This window comes from Centroberyx affinis, unplaced genomic scaffold (assembly GCF_046629955.1).
Source record: "Centroberyx affinis isolate AG114_WGS23_722 - 3 ecotype Tasmania unplaced genomic scaffold, CSIRO-AGI_Caff_v1 ptg004108l_1, whole genome shotgun sequence".
In the NCBI taxonomy this organism is placed as follows: Eukaryota; Metazoa; Chordata; class Actinopteri; order Beryciformes; family Berycidae; genus Centroberyx; species Centroberyx affinis.
In genome coordinates, this window is record NW_027281886.1 from 4144 (window position 1) to 25176 (window position 21033).

At 44.1% G+C, this 21033-nt stretch overlaps 1 protein-coding gene across 1 annotated transcript; it reads left to right on the plus strand.

Moving 5' to 3' along the window:
• The first annotated feature begins 476 nt into the window (after positions 1–476).
• syde2 (synapse defective 1, Rho GTPase, homolog 2 (C. elegans)) lies at positions 477–18790 on the plus strand. The gene is made up of 4 exons (XM_071542457.1): positions 477–601; positions 9286–9467; positions 10148–10379; positions 14236–18790. Exons 1-4 carry the CDS (start codon positions 556–558, stop codon positions 14982–14984), a joined length of 1209 nt encoding a protein of 402 aa, XP_071398558.1. The 5' UTR covers positions 477–555; the 3' UTR covers positions 14985–18790.
• The last annotated feature ends 2243 nt before the right edge of the window (positions 18791–21033 follow it).

Here is a 21033-nt window from a genome sequence, read left to right on the forward strand (position 1 = left end):
ACAAATGTAGAAACTTTCCTCAAAGTGAAGAAAAATAGCATAAAGAAGCTTAAACATGTAGCCTAATGTCAAGTTATCCATTGAAGCCAGTGGAGTTCCTCTGCTGTGCTTTTGGCTTTAGACCTATAAACAAAAATGTATTCAAACAAACAATTCAACCATTTGAAGTACTTTGATGTGTGACTTATGCCACCAGACACATATAGCTTCAAAAACAGACAAATCACTTGGAAGATAATATTCAAACGTATTAAGCTTCCATTTTGTAGAGAAACAATAGACACGTGAGTTTTGAGGCATGTGGGTTTCACTTTGGCAGTAGTTTTGGCTTCCTTCCAGCACAGCGTTGTTTGGATGGAGGTAGAAGTTGATCGATAGGGGTGTAAAAATGTCCGCCTCTCCGTCGACTGTTTGACTCCTTGGCCATGCGTGTTTATTTGACCTACTTGTGTGTGTGTGTGCATGTGTCTCCAGGTGGTCGGTCTCTACCGTCTGTGTGGTTCTGCAGCAGTAAAAAAGGAGCTACGTGAGGCGTTTGAGAGAGACAGCTATGCCATGGAGCTGTGTGAAAACACCTACCCCGACATCAACGTCATCACAGGTAAACTGACCAAGAGCTCAAAGCGCTGGATCACCACACACACACACACACACACACACACACACACACACACTCAATGTAATTCGGAATTTTTGGTACTTTGAAATCATCAGGTGGAAATCTCCAAAATCATCTTTTCAGGAACTAAGAAAATCGCCCTTGTTTTTAGGTAGACAGCCATGCAATTTAAAGTTTATCCAATTGTTTTTTGAAAATGTTGCATAAAACCACAAGTGATAGAACGTTCTCAATCCATAGAGGAGCATATAATCTTTCAATTTAAGTAGTTCTCACACGACAGCGACAGTATGCTGTGTTTCACAGTGCAGGGTAGGACCTCGGTGTCTTGTTCAAAGACACTTTGACTGGGACGGACACAGGAGATCAACCTGGTGACCTTCTGATGACAGGATACTCTCTGACCGGCAGACTACCCTTTCGCCCCTATTACATTAGGATATTACATAATACAAACAATGAGTATACAAAACATTAGCAGCGCTTGTTCTTTCCGTGACACAGGCTGAGCAGGTGATCCCAGGTGAAAGCTATGATCCCTTTGATTTGACCTGTTATATCAACTTGTATCATGAAGGAGAGGAGTAGATGAAGCAGAGGAGACAGGCTAAAGAAGGATTTTTAAGTTTTGAGATAAATTAGATGATATGTGCGGTAGGAGGCACAACTCAATAGGAGGAAAGTGTTAATAATATTCTGCGCAGTGAATCAGCGATCATCTTACGTTAACCTCAGTATCTTATCCAACACCTTTTGTATGTTTGTAAGACATTTTAGGCATCTAGCTGAGGCGGCTCTTACTCAGAATGACTTACAGTGAATAAAAGTCAAATGAGAGAGAAATCCACAATAACAACAGCACAAATGGGGAATTGCTTAGATGGTGTTTTGGATTTATTGATCCACTGAAATGAATGAAATGCTCACTTGCCCCAGTAGACATGCCTGAACCAGTGTGTCTGTATAATGCAGGCTACTCCTCTTTATATGTCCTCTGCAGATAGGTCAGCACATGCATGTGTGTGTGTGTGTGTGTCTGCTGTTTGTAGTAAAAGCATTCCAGCAGTCAACATGCCAGTATGGGCCGGGGCCTGAGGGAAAGGCCCACACACACACATACACACACACAAATACACACAAACCCTGCCATGCTGTACATTCAGGTCATTCTTTCTCCTCCAGGTCGCTGGTTGAGACATGCTCTCTACTGTCCCTCCTAGATAGTTAAGATGGAGGGTTTTTTTATCCAAAAGTAAACAACTCAGCCTGATGATAGTGACTATGAAGGTGTGAAGAACACTAAAAGGAAAGCTTGCAGTATTCCTGCTGTCATCTGCACTCTGGTTACATGCTTGGTTGATTTGTTGACACCCTGAAGAAGGCATAATGCCGAAACATGTTGGTGATCTAAAATAAATATTTTCATATGGAGAGAAATGTGCAACCTTCATGATTACTTATTTTGACTTTGGACCGTTGGTTTGCACCTTTTTTATGGGTGTGCGCTCTACTGTGAAACTACATGCTTGGTTGTCCCAAAAGCAGCGTTCCTGCTGCCATGTCCCTTCATTTAAAATCAGGAATTGCACGCTAGTAAAATTCTTGTGTGTTGCGGTTTCTCTCTGCTCTGCTGCTTTGATATTGAAATGAAAATAGTGTGGCGGATTCCAACATTTTCTGAAAGGACAGCCTGTTCAAATCAACATTCTTGAAATGTCATTTACCTGGTGCAGGGTGCCATGTGCAGGACCTCAGTGAAGACATCAAGACATCACTCTCACTGAACATACAGCTGTGGCAGCTGTGATGAACTTTCCCTTTGCTCTGTCCACACTCAAGAACCAGCACTCATTTATATGACAGCACCACCAACTCAAGAATAGTTAAACAGAATAGATTTTTATTTCTTTAAAGTCAGGTGCTGTTTTTGTTGCAAGGGCTTGATGTGCTGATTAATATCTGCCAGGCATTTTAGACTGAGTTCCTGCATATCTCACATATTCTTCAGCTTACAAAAACAGCTGTGTCATTGGATTGAGTAATGATTCCAACACTGGGACAGAGACCAGGGGGGGGCAAAAGGTGGACAAAATGACTTGGTCATGATTTTTTTTTCTCCCACAAAAAGAGGAAGACCATGGAAGCCCCTGGGCATTGTGGGAGCTGCTGTTGGTTTTGGGAAGAGGCCCCGTATAGGCGTCCTCCTATCATGCCCGCTTTGATCCGCATGCATTTGCATGGCAGGGCAAAGAACACAGTTAACAGTTGAGCGGGTTAGAAAAAAAGGGCCTGCACCGGCGTGGATTGTTGGTTTTTGCTTGCTGTCTAAATTTGCTCTGCCGAGCGAGTGGGTGTTGCAGATGGGCCTGAGTGAGTGGAAGGGGACAGAGAGGGGGAAGGGTGGCTGAGCCCAGGCTGGACTGGCAGATGAGGGGTTTGGGGTGTGCACTGCAAAAAATGATCATCTCCAAATAGGATATAATCATGGATTTAGTCTTAAAACCTTCTTTTTGGAAACAGTTGAAAAGCAACTGCCAATTGATTGACCTAATTTCACTTGTTCCAAGAATTTTCTTGACAATATTTTGAAATATGACCGATCACTCCTCTTGTTTCTCTTGTTTTGAATTATGTATTGTTTAAAAGAAAATAATCAAGACTAAATATAGGATTAAATTACATGTTAAGATGTTTTTGTAGTGTGGAGTGGAGTCAGAGCAGAGGCAGAGAGGCTAATAAGCAGGCAAAACGGATGAGCTCAGAGGGCTGCCGTGTCACACTGCTAATTTAAAAGCAGAGGTAGTGAAAGGGATTATCCAGGGGTCAGAGTTCAATCCAAAGCTTGCAAAACACGCTCAGTGCGTGGCCCTCCTTTGTTTCAAATCACAATCCTTTGTTTCAAATCACAATCCACTCAAAGGAACCAAAAAGGTGTTATCAACTTGACCGGCATGCTCTGAAAAATAAAGACAAGCACCATGATCTTCCCTCAGCATTTTGTAGTTCAGTAGTTACCCCTGCTCTGTATGTGATGTGGAGGCGGAGGGGGACCGAAGGGTTTCAGATCTCTCTAACCTCCATCACCTGTTGACAGTTGTGCAGTGGCAGACACTAGGGTCAGGGTCAATTCACTCATTTCAATTTGTTTGAACTGTGTATTTGTTTTATACTATTGTATTTGTTAGGTGCATTTATTCTCAACTATTTCATTATAGATTAAATGCAAGAATCTTAAAATGGCCAAAATAGCTCTTCTAATTTAAAAAATTTAAAATATTTAGAATACTTTCTTGATTGGTTGCATTGTTATGGAGTTGTAATTGAATCCTGGTTGTGGTGTCTCTCGCCCTCTGTCGCTGTAATAGAGAGAAAAATACACTTCATAAATAAGTTGATGTAGTTGTACCTGATAAGGAAGGCTTCAGTAAGTAGTTCTACTTGGTAACAAAGGTCGGGCATTAGAGTCTTATAGACCTGTTTGGCAGGAGATCAGCAGCACAACAACAAGCAACAGTGTCTTCAGCCCCCCCCCCCCCCCCCCCCCCCCTCTCACACACACACACACACACACACACACACACACACACAGCAGGGCCAAGTGGGGCTCAGCAGAGCCAGGGAAAGCTCAAAGTGTTTACAGCACAGTCTTGAAAGCACTACTGTATATATTTTCAAATGTACTCCTCCTTATAGATAATCCAGGTTGTCAAAAACCGTATGAATCAGTTTACATGTTTGGTTTCGGAGGACAGTTGAGTGACATTAATGATTAAGCCCCAGCTCAACCTGTTTGGCATTTTTGTGGAAACAAGGCATCTAATGTTTTCCAAATGGAACAGAGCAGGCTTGATGGGAAAGCGGTTCAGATGTGCGCCCTCTGAGGATGAAAGGAAGCCAGTGTGCCCCTAGCCCAGTTAGCTGATGAAGTTCGAGAGCGCCCAGCACAGTTATTGATCTTAGTTTGCGGTCTGTAACTTGCCTCGCTGACTCGTCTTTTCCACAGCCTTGTTCCCCACTTCGCTCCTTCCCCCCCCTCGGCTGTGCGTTGCAGCCTTGCCCCAGTGAAGACATGGAAAGTCATTAACAAGTGCCCCCTTTGTTGCCGAACAAACACAGATGGTATTTGGCTCACGCATGGGGGATTAGCTGAACCCTGGGCCGGCTAGGGAAGCAAGCAGCCTCTGTACAAAGAGCTCCAGGGTCTGTGTGGGTGTCAGAACAGCGTTTCCTAAACTGTGGCTCGCGAATCAAAAGTGGGTCGCAGGCCTGTTTCTGATGAATCCACACATGGCAAGAGAGCTTTCCAACTGTTTTGGGGGTTTTGTGGCTCCGGAAAAGTGGGAAGAAACCACTGTTGCGAGGCTACACCATGCCACCGGACGAGGCAGCGCCACACATCCCCTCTGGCCCCCCCTAGCGCTCTGGGGGCGTGCAGGACGGAAGGGAGGGGGGGGGGGGGGAGAGAGTGTGGGTGGGTGGGTGTGTGGGTGGATGGGTGGGTGGGTGGTGCTGGAGGAGAGGGGAGAACAAACCCCCATTTGTTCTCTGGGCGAGGCATTGACTGCAGCGCTGACAAGAGGAGTGACCTGCCGCTTTGTGTGAACAAGAGGTCAAAGGTAGAGCCGTGCCCCATTGCATTGTGTGCCTTGTAGTGTTTGGTGGCACATTTGGAACATAGAAGTGGTCTACTTTGTATAGGAAAAATACAGTTACAGCAAAATGGTGTGTGCATTATGTATGAGTTGCTATCATCAGTAGTTTTACTCCCTAAATTATGGATGGTTCTGTTTCAGCATTGTATTGTGGTTTGATTTTTATTGTTATGCCGCTTGCAATTACAGGATGCAGTCTACTGCTGGCACTTGTAAGTCTCTCTGCACATGAGCGTCAGCCAAATGTGTAAATGGAAATATAGTGCACATTTCTGCTGGTGAAAAGCCACATCCCAACAGTTTGAATGTGAGCGAGCAGACACTCAGCGTGTGTTTGCTGTCAGCTTGGCAGTGAAAATAAGTGGAGCACCTGCAGAGGAAGCCCACCTGTTCACCCCTGAGCCCATGACCTTGTGTGTGTGTGTGTGTGTGTGTGGTCGTGTGCGTGCTTTAGTGAATTAGTGTGTGTGCATGTAGCGTACGTGTTTCAGTAAGCGCGTGTGTGCGTGCATGTGTGTGTGTGTGCGTGTGCATGTGTTATTATGAGTGTGTGTGTGTGTGTGTGTGGTTCAGGCACCAACAGGGGTTAAGACACTAAAGTAAACACAGGCGCTGACTCATAGCAGGCTAATGATTTACCTCAATGGCTGTATTCTCCTCACTTTAGAGCAAAACACACACACACACACACACACACACACACTCTCACACTCACGCCAGCAGTTGCAGAGTTTTTTAGAAAAACATGGAAATAGAAAGAGCCTATACATGTATGTGATGTTTTCATGCATTGCGTGTGAGGTTGTATATGTAAGTATGATTAGGTTGTGTTGTTTCATAAAGCAGTGAAAACAATCCTGCTGTTTTTTTGTGCCTCACAGCACTTAAAGGCAAGGTCATAGGGTCTACCATGCTTGAGTTTCCATTTCGAAAAAAAAACCAATTCAAGTGGTACCTCTTGGCATTTTATTTGCACAGCGGCTGAACCAAAAAAAACTTTGCTTTGCTGAGATAAGGATAAAAACACACGGCTCATTTTGCTTCCAGGCAATCTGTTTTTCAGCGATGAAACAAGCTGATTATAATTATCTCAGCAAAGTCTCAGTACAGATTGACAATGGGAAGCCTGAGGATGTTCACAAAGCAGTTCTGTTTAATCTGCTTTGTAAATCAGCATGTCTAGGGAAGCATTCAGAGCAGTTTCCTTTGAAAAATGTATCTCGCGTTTATCGGTCCTTATCGCAATCTGCTCATACCAAATTTCATACCGAACCCTTTCAAGATGAATGCATAACAGATGCGTTCAAGAATCAGAATCAGAATAAAAAAGGAAACATTGTACTGTAACTTTGTTGGTCTGTAATTTCCCCAGAACCACCATCTGCTCTCCCCCCCAGCTCCACTGCATAGGGGTTGTGGTTGTGCTGCCTCCAGCCAAACTAAACAAACATCTCTTATTCATAAGAGATGTCACTGCAAACCAGAGTAAGAAATTAACTTTTTTCAGTTTTTTGCCCTCTTGATCTGATTTAGGGGCATTTTGGTCCAATTTGCATTGCAAATTAGCAGATAAACACTCAGTTTATACCACTAACACTTGTTTTATTTCAAATCTTGCTGACACAGTAGACAGACGTGCTGTATTTTTTTTGTTTTTTCTTCAGAGCCACAACTACCTGCCTCAGGAATGCACCCCCCCTCACTCTCTCTGCTGTGAGTTGCTCTGTCGAGGCGTGTTGAATCTCGAGTACAGGAGGAGGGCTATGAGGGAGGGGGTTCAAAGCGCTGAGCAGAAAAACAGAGTCGCTGTTTGCTCCGTTAAGGGGGATGCTGTCACGACTTTTATGACACTGTATATAGGTCAAGGAAATACCTTTTGACACTGGAAAAGAAAGAACAGGAACCTATTGAAAGTTAATACTGATGACTTAACCATTCAAAGGATTTCTGAGCTTTAATGATTTTACCTTTTACCTTTATTATAGCATTATTCTGATGTGTGGTTTAACACAATTTACTATAAAGTTTCAAATAAATTAAATGTAATAGTTTAGCTCTACATTACATGATCCTCTTGTAACTCATGCTGAAAGCCAATGTGGGAATATTCAACTGAACCTAATGCTAATCTGAGACTTAATAGAGTATCAGTGAACTGACTTCAGATGCTTCTTTCAACATTACCATCCAATCCTACATTCAAAGCCTCTTGCCTAGTTGTTGCAAAGACATGAAAGTTGAGTGTTTCAACACCTAGAAGTGCTGAAATCTCAAGTTTAATATCAAAACTTCTCTTTGTCCTCCCTAGATGAATGGGCACGGGGCGTATAATGCCAGTGCGGAATAGACTGAGAAGCGTTAAGCCTCAGACTCCCTTAAAGAGGGGAGAGGGGACTTAGTGGGATTAAAAAGTGAGCATGTTAAGTTGTGCCCTCAGTCCTCTTTACTAGGCCTAAGGGGATGTCAGTGGAATTACACCGAATCGTATTGTAGTTTGCTGTAAATAGCAGGCGAGAGGCTAAGTAGAAAACACCTGGGTGGGGGGTGCGCATCTCAGCGATGTAAAAGTGATTAAGCAGGAGCTCCTATTTACAGCGTCCTAATCAGGATCTGTTTCAAAAGCTCTAGGGATTGTCTGACTGCTTCCTAAATTTGGACCAATAGGATGGTAGTTCACATACAGTAGATACGTATGTCCTTCTACCTGTTTTTCTGCAGAACTAGTGTAATTATGTGGCAAAATTGGTTTTAGCTTCTTGGTGCAAAGTGATTTTCCCTGTGTTTACCTTGTTACAGTTTTCCCATCCCTCTAGAAATAGATGCATGTAAGGGCTTCAAGGGTGTGAGGGGTTTGGGGGTCTGATCCTACCACAGGAACAGGTCTTCACATAGCTTACATCCTGTTCAATGCAGAATTGCATTTCTAGCATAACGTTATATACCTCTTATTTCAATAGCAGAGCTATTACCTTTTAGCTCATTTTCTGTTGTAAATTGGAAGCCATAAAGTCTCTGATTAAACTTTTCTTGAGGTGGGGAAAGAAAATTATTTTGGTCATGTGTCCTCTGCATTTCTAAATTGATGGATGACCAGCATACTTTATTTAGATGTCATTTGAACATGGTACTGAAAGCAACTTGTAAGTAATATAAAATGATTACTCTTATTACCCTCCATAGACAAACATATTGTTTGCATGTCTTAAAGGCAGTGTGCATTACTTTTGAACATAACCAATATTGCCTATTATTATAATATTAGCCCCCAGCCTTCTCTGAAAACCGATCCAGCTTCATGCAGAGGGAAAAGGGAACAGAAATCCACCGCAAAGATCTGTCACGCTGCCAAGAGCCTTTTTTTTTTTTATTCCCTTATTTGTTCATTTTTTTTCCTCCGCCTTTGATGAAAAGCCATGCCAGTGATATTTCAGGGGCTTAGTGGAGACAGACAGCGTGGGTTTCATGTTTGCCCGTTGCTTTTGTCTGGGCCACGGGAGGCTGAAGTCACAGGTGTGAATGCGCCGTCACAGAAACCAGGCCCCCAACACTGTTGGCTGCAGTGTCACGCCCGACTCCAATCAGGCATCTCACCAGACGCCACAAAAAAACCCACGGCAACAATGGGACCTCGTTTGGCAGCCAACAGAGTGCGCCAGGTCCAGTCGTCTAAAAGAGGGGGAAAAGAAAAGCTTTTGATTTCTCAATAACGACGCTTCATAAAGATTATATTGTTAGCGATTTGTCAGGTGTTTAAGCCGCCCGTGTGAAGGATAAGAGGTGTTTCTTTGCTTATCCGTGGGAAAATCGAGTGACCCTCGGCTGGGTGCAAAGCCCTGTATTATGGGGCTATTCATTGTCTGTTGATGAAAATGTGTCTCCGCTGAATTAGCATCCAGTCGCTGTCACCACGCTCTGAATTGGCATGATCGTGATACTCAGTTGTTTGAAGTGTTTCTCATGCTCTCTTTGTTTCTTTCTCCCTCTGTTTTCCATATTGTGTCTGTCCCTCCCCAGGGGTGTTGAAGGACTACCTGCGAGAGCTGCCCTACCCTCTGATCACCAAGCAGCTGTACGAGGCGGTGTTGGAGTCCATGGCCAGGAGGCCTCTGCGGATGGGACCGGCGGGCTGCGAGAACGACCAGGCCGACTCAGAGCATACTGTCAGCCTGCTGGACAACCTGCCGGAGGTGGAGAGGGTGAGGAGGACATACATTCATCCTGATGAGAATGGTAGTGATGGTGGTGGTGATAATGAGGATCATGATAGATAATACTACAAATCACTACTATTACAACTGCTAGTACTACCACTAGTAGCCATTAATGCTACATTCCATTCCAAGTGGGAAGTTGGAAATTCCCAGCCGATAGGTCGGAATTACAACCAGTGGTCCAGCTCAGAAAAACCAGGGAAGAAACATGGACGCCCACAACCTTAAATTTGGCTTTAATTTAGCGAGATAGCATGGAATGTTAGAAACTGTAAGGGCAAATTTATATTTTAAATGTATATGTTTAACCACTTACCACACAGGTGTTTTTATCGATTTGATGCAATGTTGAAAATCAAACTTGAGTGTATTTTGAGGATTATAAACATGTTAAAAGTAATGCTGTTAGGTGTGTCCATCTCACAAGGCATTTGGTCTAGTATTGACTCTGTTTTCATTGAAACAGGTGAAATGTTCTGCTAAATTATCTCACCAAATTGAAAAATAAGATTTCAAGACTCAATACTGCACTAAATGGCTGGTTAAGGCAGATTTTTTTTTTGCAGTGTAGCGCTGCTGCCAATGCTCCTGCTCCAACTACTAATCATAAATAATAACATGTCTGTGTGTTTGCGTACTTGTGTGTGTGTGTGCGTGTGCTTCAGGTGACACTGCGGAAGCTCCTGGACCACTTGAAGCTGGTGGCATCCCACCAGGAAGTGAACAAGATGACGTGTCAGAACCTGGCGGTGTGTTTCGGCCCGGTGCTGCTCAGCCAGCGGCAGGAGGCGTCCTGCCACACCAACCGGGTCTTCATTGACTCCGAGGAGCTGGCCAGCGCCCTGCACTTCAAAAAGCACATCGAGGTCCTGCACTACCTGCTGCAGCTCTGGCCAGGTGACTCATCTTTTCTCTCTCTTTCCTTTTGCGTTATTGGCTAAATGTAGCTGTTTTCAGACACCACATTGCCATGTTTTATACAGTTCTACCAGGTACGTCGACTTAAAACAGATTCTTATTTACAATCAGCTTATTCATGTTGGTACGTCTGTGCAAATTAATACCAGCTCCTGCGGTTCAGCTGCACACACAACTGTAAAAGGGCGGGGCCGCTTTGATCCTTGAGGTTACCCACCACTGGCACGGGCGCAGCAGATAGCCATTGGCCACCATCTGTCGGCTCCTCGGAGACGAAACCCTCCGCAGAGCGCTTCATCATGACAGGCGGCGGAGAGCGGGGCCAATCAGGGCCGAGCCACTAAGCCCCGCTGGAAACCAAACTTTCGAGGCGTGGCCCCCCTGTGTTCAGATAAATCACCAACTCAAGGACAGACATCCAATACCAGCCGCCCTCCACACTCATCTGTCTCCCAGTCCAACTGTTCTCCGCAGGCTGCAGCTGTCTGCTCTATGTGAGACGAGGCAGAACCCAAGGATTATTCAGGAGGGATAGTAGAATGATGAAAATGAGTACAGGCACTGTAGCATTTGTGGAGGTTTTGGCAACTAAATTGACATTTTAATTTTCTTTACTTTAGCGGTTGAATTTGTTTTAGTTTGTGTTCATCTCCTCTCCAATCACCCTCTGAGTAAAAATCTGACTGTCAGAATGTATGCTAGTGGATGTTGTGCTGCAGTTGAGGTCTGGGGTACTGTAGAAACGGGTTTAACCAAAGTGTTACACTTCCAAATTGACCGGTTTGACCCTGTTTACAGGCAGATTGTAAGGATAGGACCATATGAAAATACTTCACTGCTATCATGTCAAAACCTTGTTAGGGTTAGTTGGTGATTTTCCTGTCCTGACTTGAATTGAAGGAGTACATGCTCCTCTGTGGGTCAAGAACATTATATAACCCTAACACCCAATATGCGATTTAAAAAATGCATGGTCCTCAATGTAAAAATAGGACTGTTAATGAATTCCTAAGTTTTGGAGGTATGAGGTTTTGAGACAGCAGCGATATTCTCTTGATTTTGTCTCTGTTTGTTTGGAGTTTTTTCTAGTTGACAGACATTTTTCAAAATGCGTATGCATGTAGTATTTTGAAAAATCTTTGCTCCAGAACGTCAAGAGTTCTTAGCATCATGTTGAACAACCTTTATCCCTGAAAGGTTCACATAAACACGGTTCAGATGATCACAACTATTCTGTGTATCCAACTACTTAAACTGGATCTGTTGATCGATGTCTTAAGAAGAATGGACTCTGTAATGCAACCATAAGTGTAGGTGTCTGGCCTTGCCTCTAAATTTAACTGCATCCTCCAACGCCACAATTCAACCAGTTCTCTGTAAATCACGGAAGTGGCACCCTCCACCCTTGTTTAAAGTTTGCCTTGCCTTTGCCTTTACGGCGGGGGGGAAGGGACACACAGAGCAACTTACAATAAGTGCAGCAGTTGAATAAGTCAGCATATGTGAATCCCATAATTGCAGGTAGCCTAGGAATGAGCAAGTGGAATTGCAAAGGAATGGCAGTAAAATGCTCAAAAAGGAAGAAGGGTTAGGTTTAGGGTCTTTTAGACGATGTAACTGAGAGGAAAGATAGTTGTACATGCAGGTGGAGGTTTGGGGGGGATGAGGGCGAGGTGTAGTCTGAAGAAGTGTGTGTGTGTGTTCAGTCTTTAATCGAAGACAGGGAGTGACTACAGCCTGTGTCACCCGGCTGCCGGCTGTAATGACCCGGTCTGGTGAGAAATTCTAACCTTGACCGAGCTCTCGGTCCAAGTCTGAAGCCGGTGTTTACGCCCCCCAGTGACTATCTCCTTTCTGTCCACTTCCCCGACTCCCGGTGTAGGACGGCTGGACTATAATTAAAGACATTCCAGGCCTAACCTTAGCCCTCGGCCCGCGAAGCTTCACCCTAGCATTTCGCAACCATTACGGGATATTTTCAGCCGCCTCTTCACACCCCACTCGCATACCCAACCCTTCACGCCATTGTTGTCGAGTGTGTGTGTCCTGTGTCTTTGAGCGAGCACGAGACTATCTGTACACGCTGTGCTTTCTGCAAGGGCAAGGAGTTTACACTACGCAGTGTGTGTGAGAGCGCATGACGTGTGTGTATTTGTGTGACTATCGCCTCATGGTATTTGACGAATTTCATGAGGAGGCATCATGTGTGGACATTTTTTGTGTGAATTCTCGGTGGGAACCATGCGCTTTGCCAACTGTGTGTGTGTGTGTGTACGCATGTGAGCAGGTGGTCAGGGAGAGATCATGCCATGGCAGAGTGTACAGTAGGGGAAGAGAAAGAGGAGAGGTGTGCGTGTGTGTGTGTGTGTGTGTGTGTGTATGTGTGAGACCCTTGGTATTTTCAACCGGCAGTCAGGCATAACACTGTTAAATCCACCAGCAGTGCTATGTGACTTCCCCTTTCTAACCCCACACACTTTCAGAAAAACAATACATTGTGCCTTTTGTCCCGATAACAGAAGGTACAATATTTAACCTTTCCCTCTGAGGATGTCACTGTACAAGTGCAATGCAAGGATAATAAAGGGGCAGCCGCTTCCACTTTCCATTACAATGCCAAAACCACAGTGTCAGCCTAATACCTTTTTGTCTCAGCACTGAATCATGTCTGGTGAAATGAAATAACACGCTGTCTCTTAAAGGATAATTCCTGTTTGTTTTAGGTGATAATTAGATGAGTCTGTAGCCTCGGGGTAGGAAGGAAGGAGGAATCACCGCACACACACACACATATCAGCAGTATGCAGCCATTCCTAATGTTAATGAATAGCAGCAATAGGGGCAGCGGGTTTCACAATTCTTGGTCATGTCATGTGAATCATCTTGAATGAGTGAAAGTGTTGAAACTGTCAGGTCAAGAAACCATCTATGACAGGAAAAAAAACAGGAATTATCTTTTTATTCTGTAGCCTTCCCCTTTATATATTGGAATTATAATATTGGAAATGTCCTAACTGTTAATACTTTTTTTGTTCCCTCCCAATCCAGTAAGGGAGAGCTAGCGGTGTGGACAAGTATAGGTACACAGAGAGAGAAATGAGAGAGAGAGACAGGTAACTGGACTGTGCCGGTTGTGTTGGAGTGCTCACTGTTCCTCTTCATAGCACAGTCAGACTTACTGCCACTATCCTTTTCTTGTCCAGACAGGGCTCCACTTTAGTTAATCTCTGTGTGGTTTAATCAACACTTAATAAAACACAGTATTAAATGTACTGTATAATAAACAAAGACAGCACATTAAAGTCACAGAGGTTAGAGGAGAGTGTGGTGGTGGTGTGACTTCAGCATGTGTGTGTGTGTTTTCAGCATGGCATGGGTTTCTGTATGAATTCCCACTTGGGAATTGACTGCCCATTGTGTTACAGTGTTCATATTTGGATTATTTTGTCTGTATTTTTGGGGAGAGTTGGAAACTTCCCAATTGAACTGGACAAGCAGTAGTTGTTTTAATTGTTAATTAAATCATTGAGATTTCTATGCTGCCCTGAAAGGGGGTCATTTCACAATAATTAGCACCCAATCAAAGTATCAATCAAAATGAAGTTCATCGGTGTAGACAGAGAGTCAAGGGAGGATTGATAACACCTGTGCACTTTTTCAAATGGCAGGAATCAGCTGTGTTTCCGAAGGCTTGTTTTCAAGGCATGTTTTAAAATGTCAATTTGTTCATAAAGTCACCAAAGGACTTTTAGTTGCAAGTCAAAATAGCTTGTTTACCTCTGATTCACCGTCCCTCTCTGTCCCTGTCTGTCTCTCTGTCTGTCTGCTCTTCCAGTTGTGGACCCACACGGCAAGTCCTCCTCCCCCACCCCCGTGGCCTCGGCCGACCTGCTGTCGGTGCCCCCTCTGCGGCGGAGAAAAGAGCGGCCGCAGGTGCTGAACCTGACTGACGCGGAGATGGCGGGCGTCCTGAGGCCCAAGCCGGGGCGCCTGGACAGCCCCAGCAACCGCTACGCGGGCGACTGGAGCCGGTGCGGAGAGAACTACTTCCCACCCGAGCTGCTGCTGCTGCCGCCTCCCAGCAGAGAGGAGGCGGACTACGACGACGTGCCCTCCGAGGACACGGAGGCGACCGAGGAGGAGCAGGAGAGGGCGGAGGACGCAGGGCGGGAGTGGAAAGGAGCGGATAAAGGACAAGATAAAGGACAGGAGGAGGTCCCGGCCCCTGCGTCAGCTCCCGCCGAGCAGGAGCGACCTCCGGGAGAGGAAGCGGCGGTGGAGGAGGAGGTGAAGGAGGGTGAGGAAGAGCAGGAAGAAGAGGAGGATGAGTGTGAGGAGGAGCGGGGAGAGAGCGACGGCTCAGGCACCGGTCAGCCGTCAGAGGAGGAGGAGAGGGTGTGCGAGCACATCCTGCCCCCGCGGCTCCCCAAAGAGCACACCTACCAGGCCTACATGAAGATCCAGGACATTAGCCCGGTGCTCAGTAACAGGGTGAACCTGAGAGACCTGCAGGAGAGCATAGACACTCTGATAGGAAACCTGGAGAGGGAGCTCAACAAGAACAAGCTCAACGTCGGATATTGACTCATACCACGCTCTCACACGCGTATTCACTCACATACACACACAAAACCCAGTAAGAGGGGGAAAGACAGACTGACTTTACCAATCAAGGTGCTTCAGGATACAGCCACAGCGTTTCCATGGAGATCCTCCAATGGCACCATGGCAACGTGGCATGCGGTGCTGCGTACTCCTGTATAAATTTAGTGGATGAGATGAGAAGAAAATGTAACGGGGCACTTCTGGCGTTTGTGTCGGTGTCATTTTGTACCTTACCCATAGACATTCCGCAGTGTTTTCCTTTTGATTTTGTCGACTGTCTTACTTTATGTTGTTGTTGTTGTTGTTGTTGGTCTGTTAACGGTCCGGTTCTGTGTTCCATGTTGTTATTGTTGCTTCTCTTCTTATTAGAAGAACCCATTGACCCCCAGGGGTGTAAAAGGTGCCTTAATTGTGTGAAGGTGGTACTTCGAGGGGAAAATGCACCCTGAGACATAATGCATGTGTGTTCCTCCTATGATCTCAAGACAGTTCAGACAGTCCAGCCTCGAATCTCTGATGCTATGAAGAGTCAAATCCTGGACCTGCTCCGTTGACAATGAATTGGAGACTGACTCTGTGGATTTTAGAAACACAGAGTGCTGATTTTACATCTAAATAAGCTATGTATGTAATAAGCTTTTATTTAGGGTTTGACTGATATGGATTTTTCAGGGCTGATACCGATACTGATATCTTTAGACCGAAGTTGATAGAGGATATTGTGTAGTGATAATCACTATCTTTTAATTTGACCATTTTCATGCAAAAAAATTTAAAGTATTCCCCATAATTTATTCTTGTTGGGTAGAAAAGCCTCTGAAAAAGCATTTGGACCAAATTACTCTAAAGCTCTCCACCACAACTACTCAGTGGCAGGGGAAACTCTGGGATACATTAGGCTTCAAATGAAGAATTAATTTACATAAAACATAATTGAACAATTAAATGAATAAAATGTGCGAAGAAAATACTTTTTCATGCAGGTTTTTACAGACTTTTTCTGTAGCTGTGGTCAAGGAGGAACCCTCCATCATATCGGCGGTGGACGACATGATTGGCCGATATTCAATATTTAAAACTGATGTATCGGTCTACCCCTACTGTTATTTACCAGAACGTTGGTCTCTCATTCACTGTGAATGGGGAAACTCCAGGATCTGTCTCTCAATTACAGGCTGTCAGGAGAGCTTCTAGCTTCTAGCTTGTAAACTTCATGTTATGTTCATCTAGACTGGGGTAGCCCGAGGTCATAGGAGTAACATATGTAAACCCTGTTTTAGAGCGGATTTCCCCTTTAAGGCAGCAGAGAGCTTTTCTATTGAGGTACGAAACACTAAATGTTGTACAACAATAATGCACTTATGAGGCAGGCAGTAGTGTAGATTGTCATGATAGTACATGCAGTAATGCGTTGGCCATGGGCTGAAGTAGGGAGTAACAGCCACCGGTCAGCTAGCCCACTGAAACCTCTTCTTAAGGCACAGGGCCATGCAGGTGTGTTTTAAATATGAACGGATATGGATGCAACAATTCATGTAAAAAGAATGTGTTTTCATCCGGCATCGTATTCAGTTCATATTAAGTGACGAGGCTTAAAAACCACCGATGTCTATTTCAGTCGCCTCTCCGCTTCTCCCGACTCCCCACCTTTTGGCGAAACCGTGAAAGAGACAAAAAGCCAAATGTGAAACGCAAATTGCAGAGCAGCAGTGGAAGCGGTTACTGGAGTTAGTGTGACTTAGTTAGCTGCCTAAATAGACAAAGTACGTTTTCAGCAATCCAGGGATTCAGAATGATCAGTATTTAACCTATATGTATATATATATAAATGTATTCGGAGTATATTATTTTTTACAGCTTATGTTTCGATGGCGTATTTAAATACTTCCGATGACCTCGTAGTGTTGACTCGTAGTAACAGTCGCTTTCCTCCCTTCAAGCTACCTGTACACATCTTAATGTGCTGGACTAATGGTACAACTTTAGCTGTAAAATATATGATAAAAATGTGTTCTTGCCGAAAGAGTGATATTGTTATTTTTGTTATATTGTGTACATATTTGACATCGTTTTTTTTGTCTCTGGTGGACTAAGCTGTGTTCATAATTTTGGTGTTTGTTCTTTTTTTTTAAGGTACTGAACGTTGCATGGTCAAAAAGCTTTACTGACATAAACAAGACTATTTCTCATCTGCCTTGGTATTTGATATTTATGTGTATAGAGACTATTTTGTAATGTATGCTCGTTTGTTCACCCTGTCGCTCCAGTAGACAGATGACTGCATTGTTCAAGCATTTCTCCAGAGGACTAAGAGGCAGACACTGATTCAGTTTGGTGCAGCTCCTATAGTATCCGATAGGGACAGTTTCTGACTGTCGGTACGCAAGAGTTTGTCATGTTGTGGCTCTAGACCACCATCGTGCACAGGTGCAGAATGTGTTAATTCATGTATTTTTTTTTTGTATGAAAGAAATATATATTCAGCATAATCTTAAAACATGGGCAGATATCCCCAAACCATCCAAACAATGCAGAAAATATCCATATCATCTAGTCATCTAATCTCATATGAAGTCTTAAAATCCCATTTTTCTTAAAACAAGGTAAAACAAATCTTCCAATTGGGTGAGATAATTTCACTTGTTTCCTATCCAAATCAACTTGATTCAACACTTTTCTACTTGTTCCTAAACTTGCTGAACCAAGTGAAACTGCATTGGAAAAAAGTGGAATTATCTCACCCCACTGGCAGAATCTGACACCTGTTTTTAGAAAAAATAAGGCATTAAGACTGAATATGAGGCTAAATGACTTGGTAAGATGGTGTGAAAGTGCCCTTTTCTTTTTCTTTTTTTACTTTAGCCCCCCCTCCACCCACCCATCCCTCTGTAATATGTGTGCGCGGCCCTGCTTCACAGTCTAGCTGTCATTCGCGCTGAAGTGAGTTTCAGCAGGGTTTCTTTCAAACCATCTGTCCTCCCTGTCACTGGGAGGGCAGGACAGAAAAAGACCTAGGGCCTCATTTATAGAAACCGACTTCAAATTTAATCTTCAGCTTGATCTTATTTAGATCATTTTTGGGGGAAATTTTGAAGTTCATTCTTAAGCTCGTTTTTGCCTGGGAATGTTTTCACGTCGAGTTTAAGATTCATCAGTAGCGACGTTGAGGCGGATTTCAAAGATCCAATTTGACTGCGATGTTTTCATAAATGAGGCTCCTGCTCTGATATTCAAAGAATACACTCTTCCCTCCTCCCTTGTTTAAAATACATATGGCTGCTTTCACACTGTGGGATTTCTTTTCACTCAGTTGGCACGATCTCTTCAGTCTTGTCCAGGCATGAAACAAAAATCATCACAGCAACAAAAGAAGTGTAAATCCATCCTCAGATGTGCCTGATGTTAGTCATGCAAGCCTGACTGAACCAATACTATAATGTTCAATCAGTCGGTTACTTCAAGGGAAGGAGGCCAGAGGGATGCGGTGTTGGAACTGGGCCACAACCAGACAAGTGGGACCTCTGGCTGCTTACAGCATCCTGTTTCTCTCTCAATGTATTCTTCTCTCTATTATCATCCTCTCTCTCCCTCCCTCCCTCTCTGTGCGTCTTATAGCAGCATGAATAAATGTACACCCACATCGCTGTTTGTGTCGTATCACAGGCGGTTCGTCTTTCTGTCCTGTCCGGTCCTTTGGAGAGAAAATGCCACATGGAAAGCATCACTAAACAGAAAGTGACATTGTACTGATCCTGAGAAATGTATGGTCATAATAAAGTATATTATTTCACATTCACACGTGGCCTCAGTGTCTTCCTGCTCGTTTCACTCTGTGTTTTCCATGGAGCCAGTGATAGAAATGACATCATTGGCTCTTGGTTTCAGCGAGAACCTGCCACAGTAGGATTGCCATTCAGCTTAAAATGTATTTCACAGTCACTGCCATGTTTTTTCACAATGATGATGATTTTGATTGCAAACAATGAATGGTGTCAACTGCACCTCAAAAAACAAGAAAAAAAGTTGGACTTTTACAAGAACCTTAAGTACTTTTTGTAGTTGCAAAAGAATTCAGTAAAAACATCTTTTCCTTGAATGCTCAGAATCACCCAGAGCTACAGTAAAGCTTCACACCTAGCAATTAAACGCTCATTAAAACTCACACTTGAACTAGTGCTTCATCCACACTGAAATGGTATGTTCTTCTTGCGGCTGTCTAAACAAGGAAAAATCAATCCAGCGCAGAACAGTGCCGCCACAGGCACGAAAAATACAATTTTCTGCCCGTAAGTGGCACAGCATCTTTTAATTCCTGCGTAAACAGATGAGCACAGGGAATGCAGCATGGAATTCATTTATAGAAACAGTTCTAACAAATTTGCTCACATCTGGTATTCTGTTCGGTTAGTCTTGTTCAAGTCTGACTGATCCTGTGGGCCCACTTTCCCAAAGCATCCTAAACACCGTCTTTGTGTGACTGAAAACCGATGGGAAAAGACGACCTTACTGACATGCTTTCAGGAAACTGGACCCTGTTTTGCAGATTCATCTCCCTTTGCTGTGGGAGAGCTGAAACCCAGCCTCAGCAGAGTATAGATAAATAAGTCGGGGGAATTGCCCTTGCTGGCTTGTGGGAATCTCCCAGCGCAGCGCACAGCTTCAGGGACATTCCCAGGATGCAGCTGCGTTGAGCCGTCCAGTAAAATCTGCATTCTTCTCTGAGGCCTCCAAAACCATCACTGCAACAGTTGTGGGATGTGTACAATTAACCTATTTTTAGAGGTAACGCGTACCACAGGTAGCCTATTAAACCAGACTCTGGCCATTAAAAGCGGTTGGATGTGATTTGAGCAGAATGTGAAGTATTTTCCCCCGACCTGAACCCTGGAATCGGTTGCAAACAGGACCGTGAAAACTGCGCCTAAGAGGCTCCAGCTGAGGCGATAAACATCTCTGGCAGTTAGCATGAGAAGTCGGAGCAACCGGAGGCCTTTCAGCACTAAATGGTTTTCAGCCTTTTTTTGATGTCAGTACTGTACGTTCAGGTATGAGGAGCCTGGAGAGGCTTTAGGGTACAGAATGTACCGGTGGCAGCCGGGGCCCCGCGGCTCTGTTTTATATCCCCCATTGAAGTGAAGAGAAAGAAGAAACTAAATCATTTTTTCTACCTGCGCTTGACGTCAGTGAACATTCAGACTGGAATTTATGTGGGGATGGAGCCAAGTTTTTTTTCATTGACAATTTGAAGATGTATATAATTTTACGTGCATACGGTATAATGTTCCTGTCTGTCAGGCACCGTTAGTCTCAAGGTCTGATTTCAGATGCAAGAGAGGATTCAATGGTTAAGCTTTTCTCAAACTGAAATATTTAATGCAAACTTTTTTTTTCTTCAAACTTTGAACATCTGGATTATAGTTTTACACTTTACGTTCAGGTGGTGGCTTTAAATTTAACAAGTGTCTACTTCAGAACTTCACTTTACTCAGAACTTGTATTACTGTCTGAAGCATTCGCATTTGACAGGCAAAACTCTTCTTCTACTCCCAATGAAAGCAACAGAGTGAAATCCCATATGAAGCATGAGGTAGACATAATAACACGGAGCCTGCTTGGTTAGTCAGGGCCGCCACTTGATATCAGACTGTCTGTCTGAGTGAACTGAACTGAACTTTTGTTCATTTCTAATTTGGGAGAGAGAGAGAGAGAGAGAGAGAGAGAGAGAGAGAGAGAGAGAGAGGAGTAGAGATACGGGTCTCTTTGGGTAAACATCCTTGACAGCCACCTGCATGTGAAACCAGACCTTTTCTCCCCTCCTTCCTCTCCTCTGTTCCCTTACTCTCCCTCTGCTGACCTTTGATTCAGTATCAGTGCTGCAGCCACTCAAGCAGAGGTCTGCCCACACAAACACACTTTCTTTGTTTCAGACTCTTTTTTTGTTGCTGTTAGTTCAGTAGAGTGTAGTGTGGAGAGTGACAATAAAGGTTAAGGGAACAGAATGAGTTTTTGTGAGACTGGCCTATTGGTC

What these genes read in the sequence shown, in the direction of transcription:
- syde2 (XM_071542457.1), top strand. Translation starts at nt 556, where the DNA reads ATGGAGCTGTGTGAAAACACCTACCCCGACATCAACGTCATCACAG. An exon ending in CGACATCAACGTCATCACAG is followed by an intron (nt 602 to 9,285) that starts GTAAACTGACCA and finishes GTCCCTCCCCAG; the next exon opens with GGGTGTTGAAGGACTACCTG. An exon ending in CCTGCTGCAGCTCTGGCCAG is followed by an intron (nt 10,380 to 14,235) that starts GTGACTCATCTT and finishes CTGCTCTTCCAG; the next exon opens with TTGTGGACCCACACGGCAAG.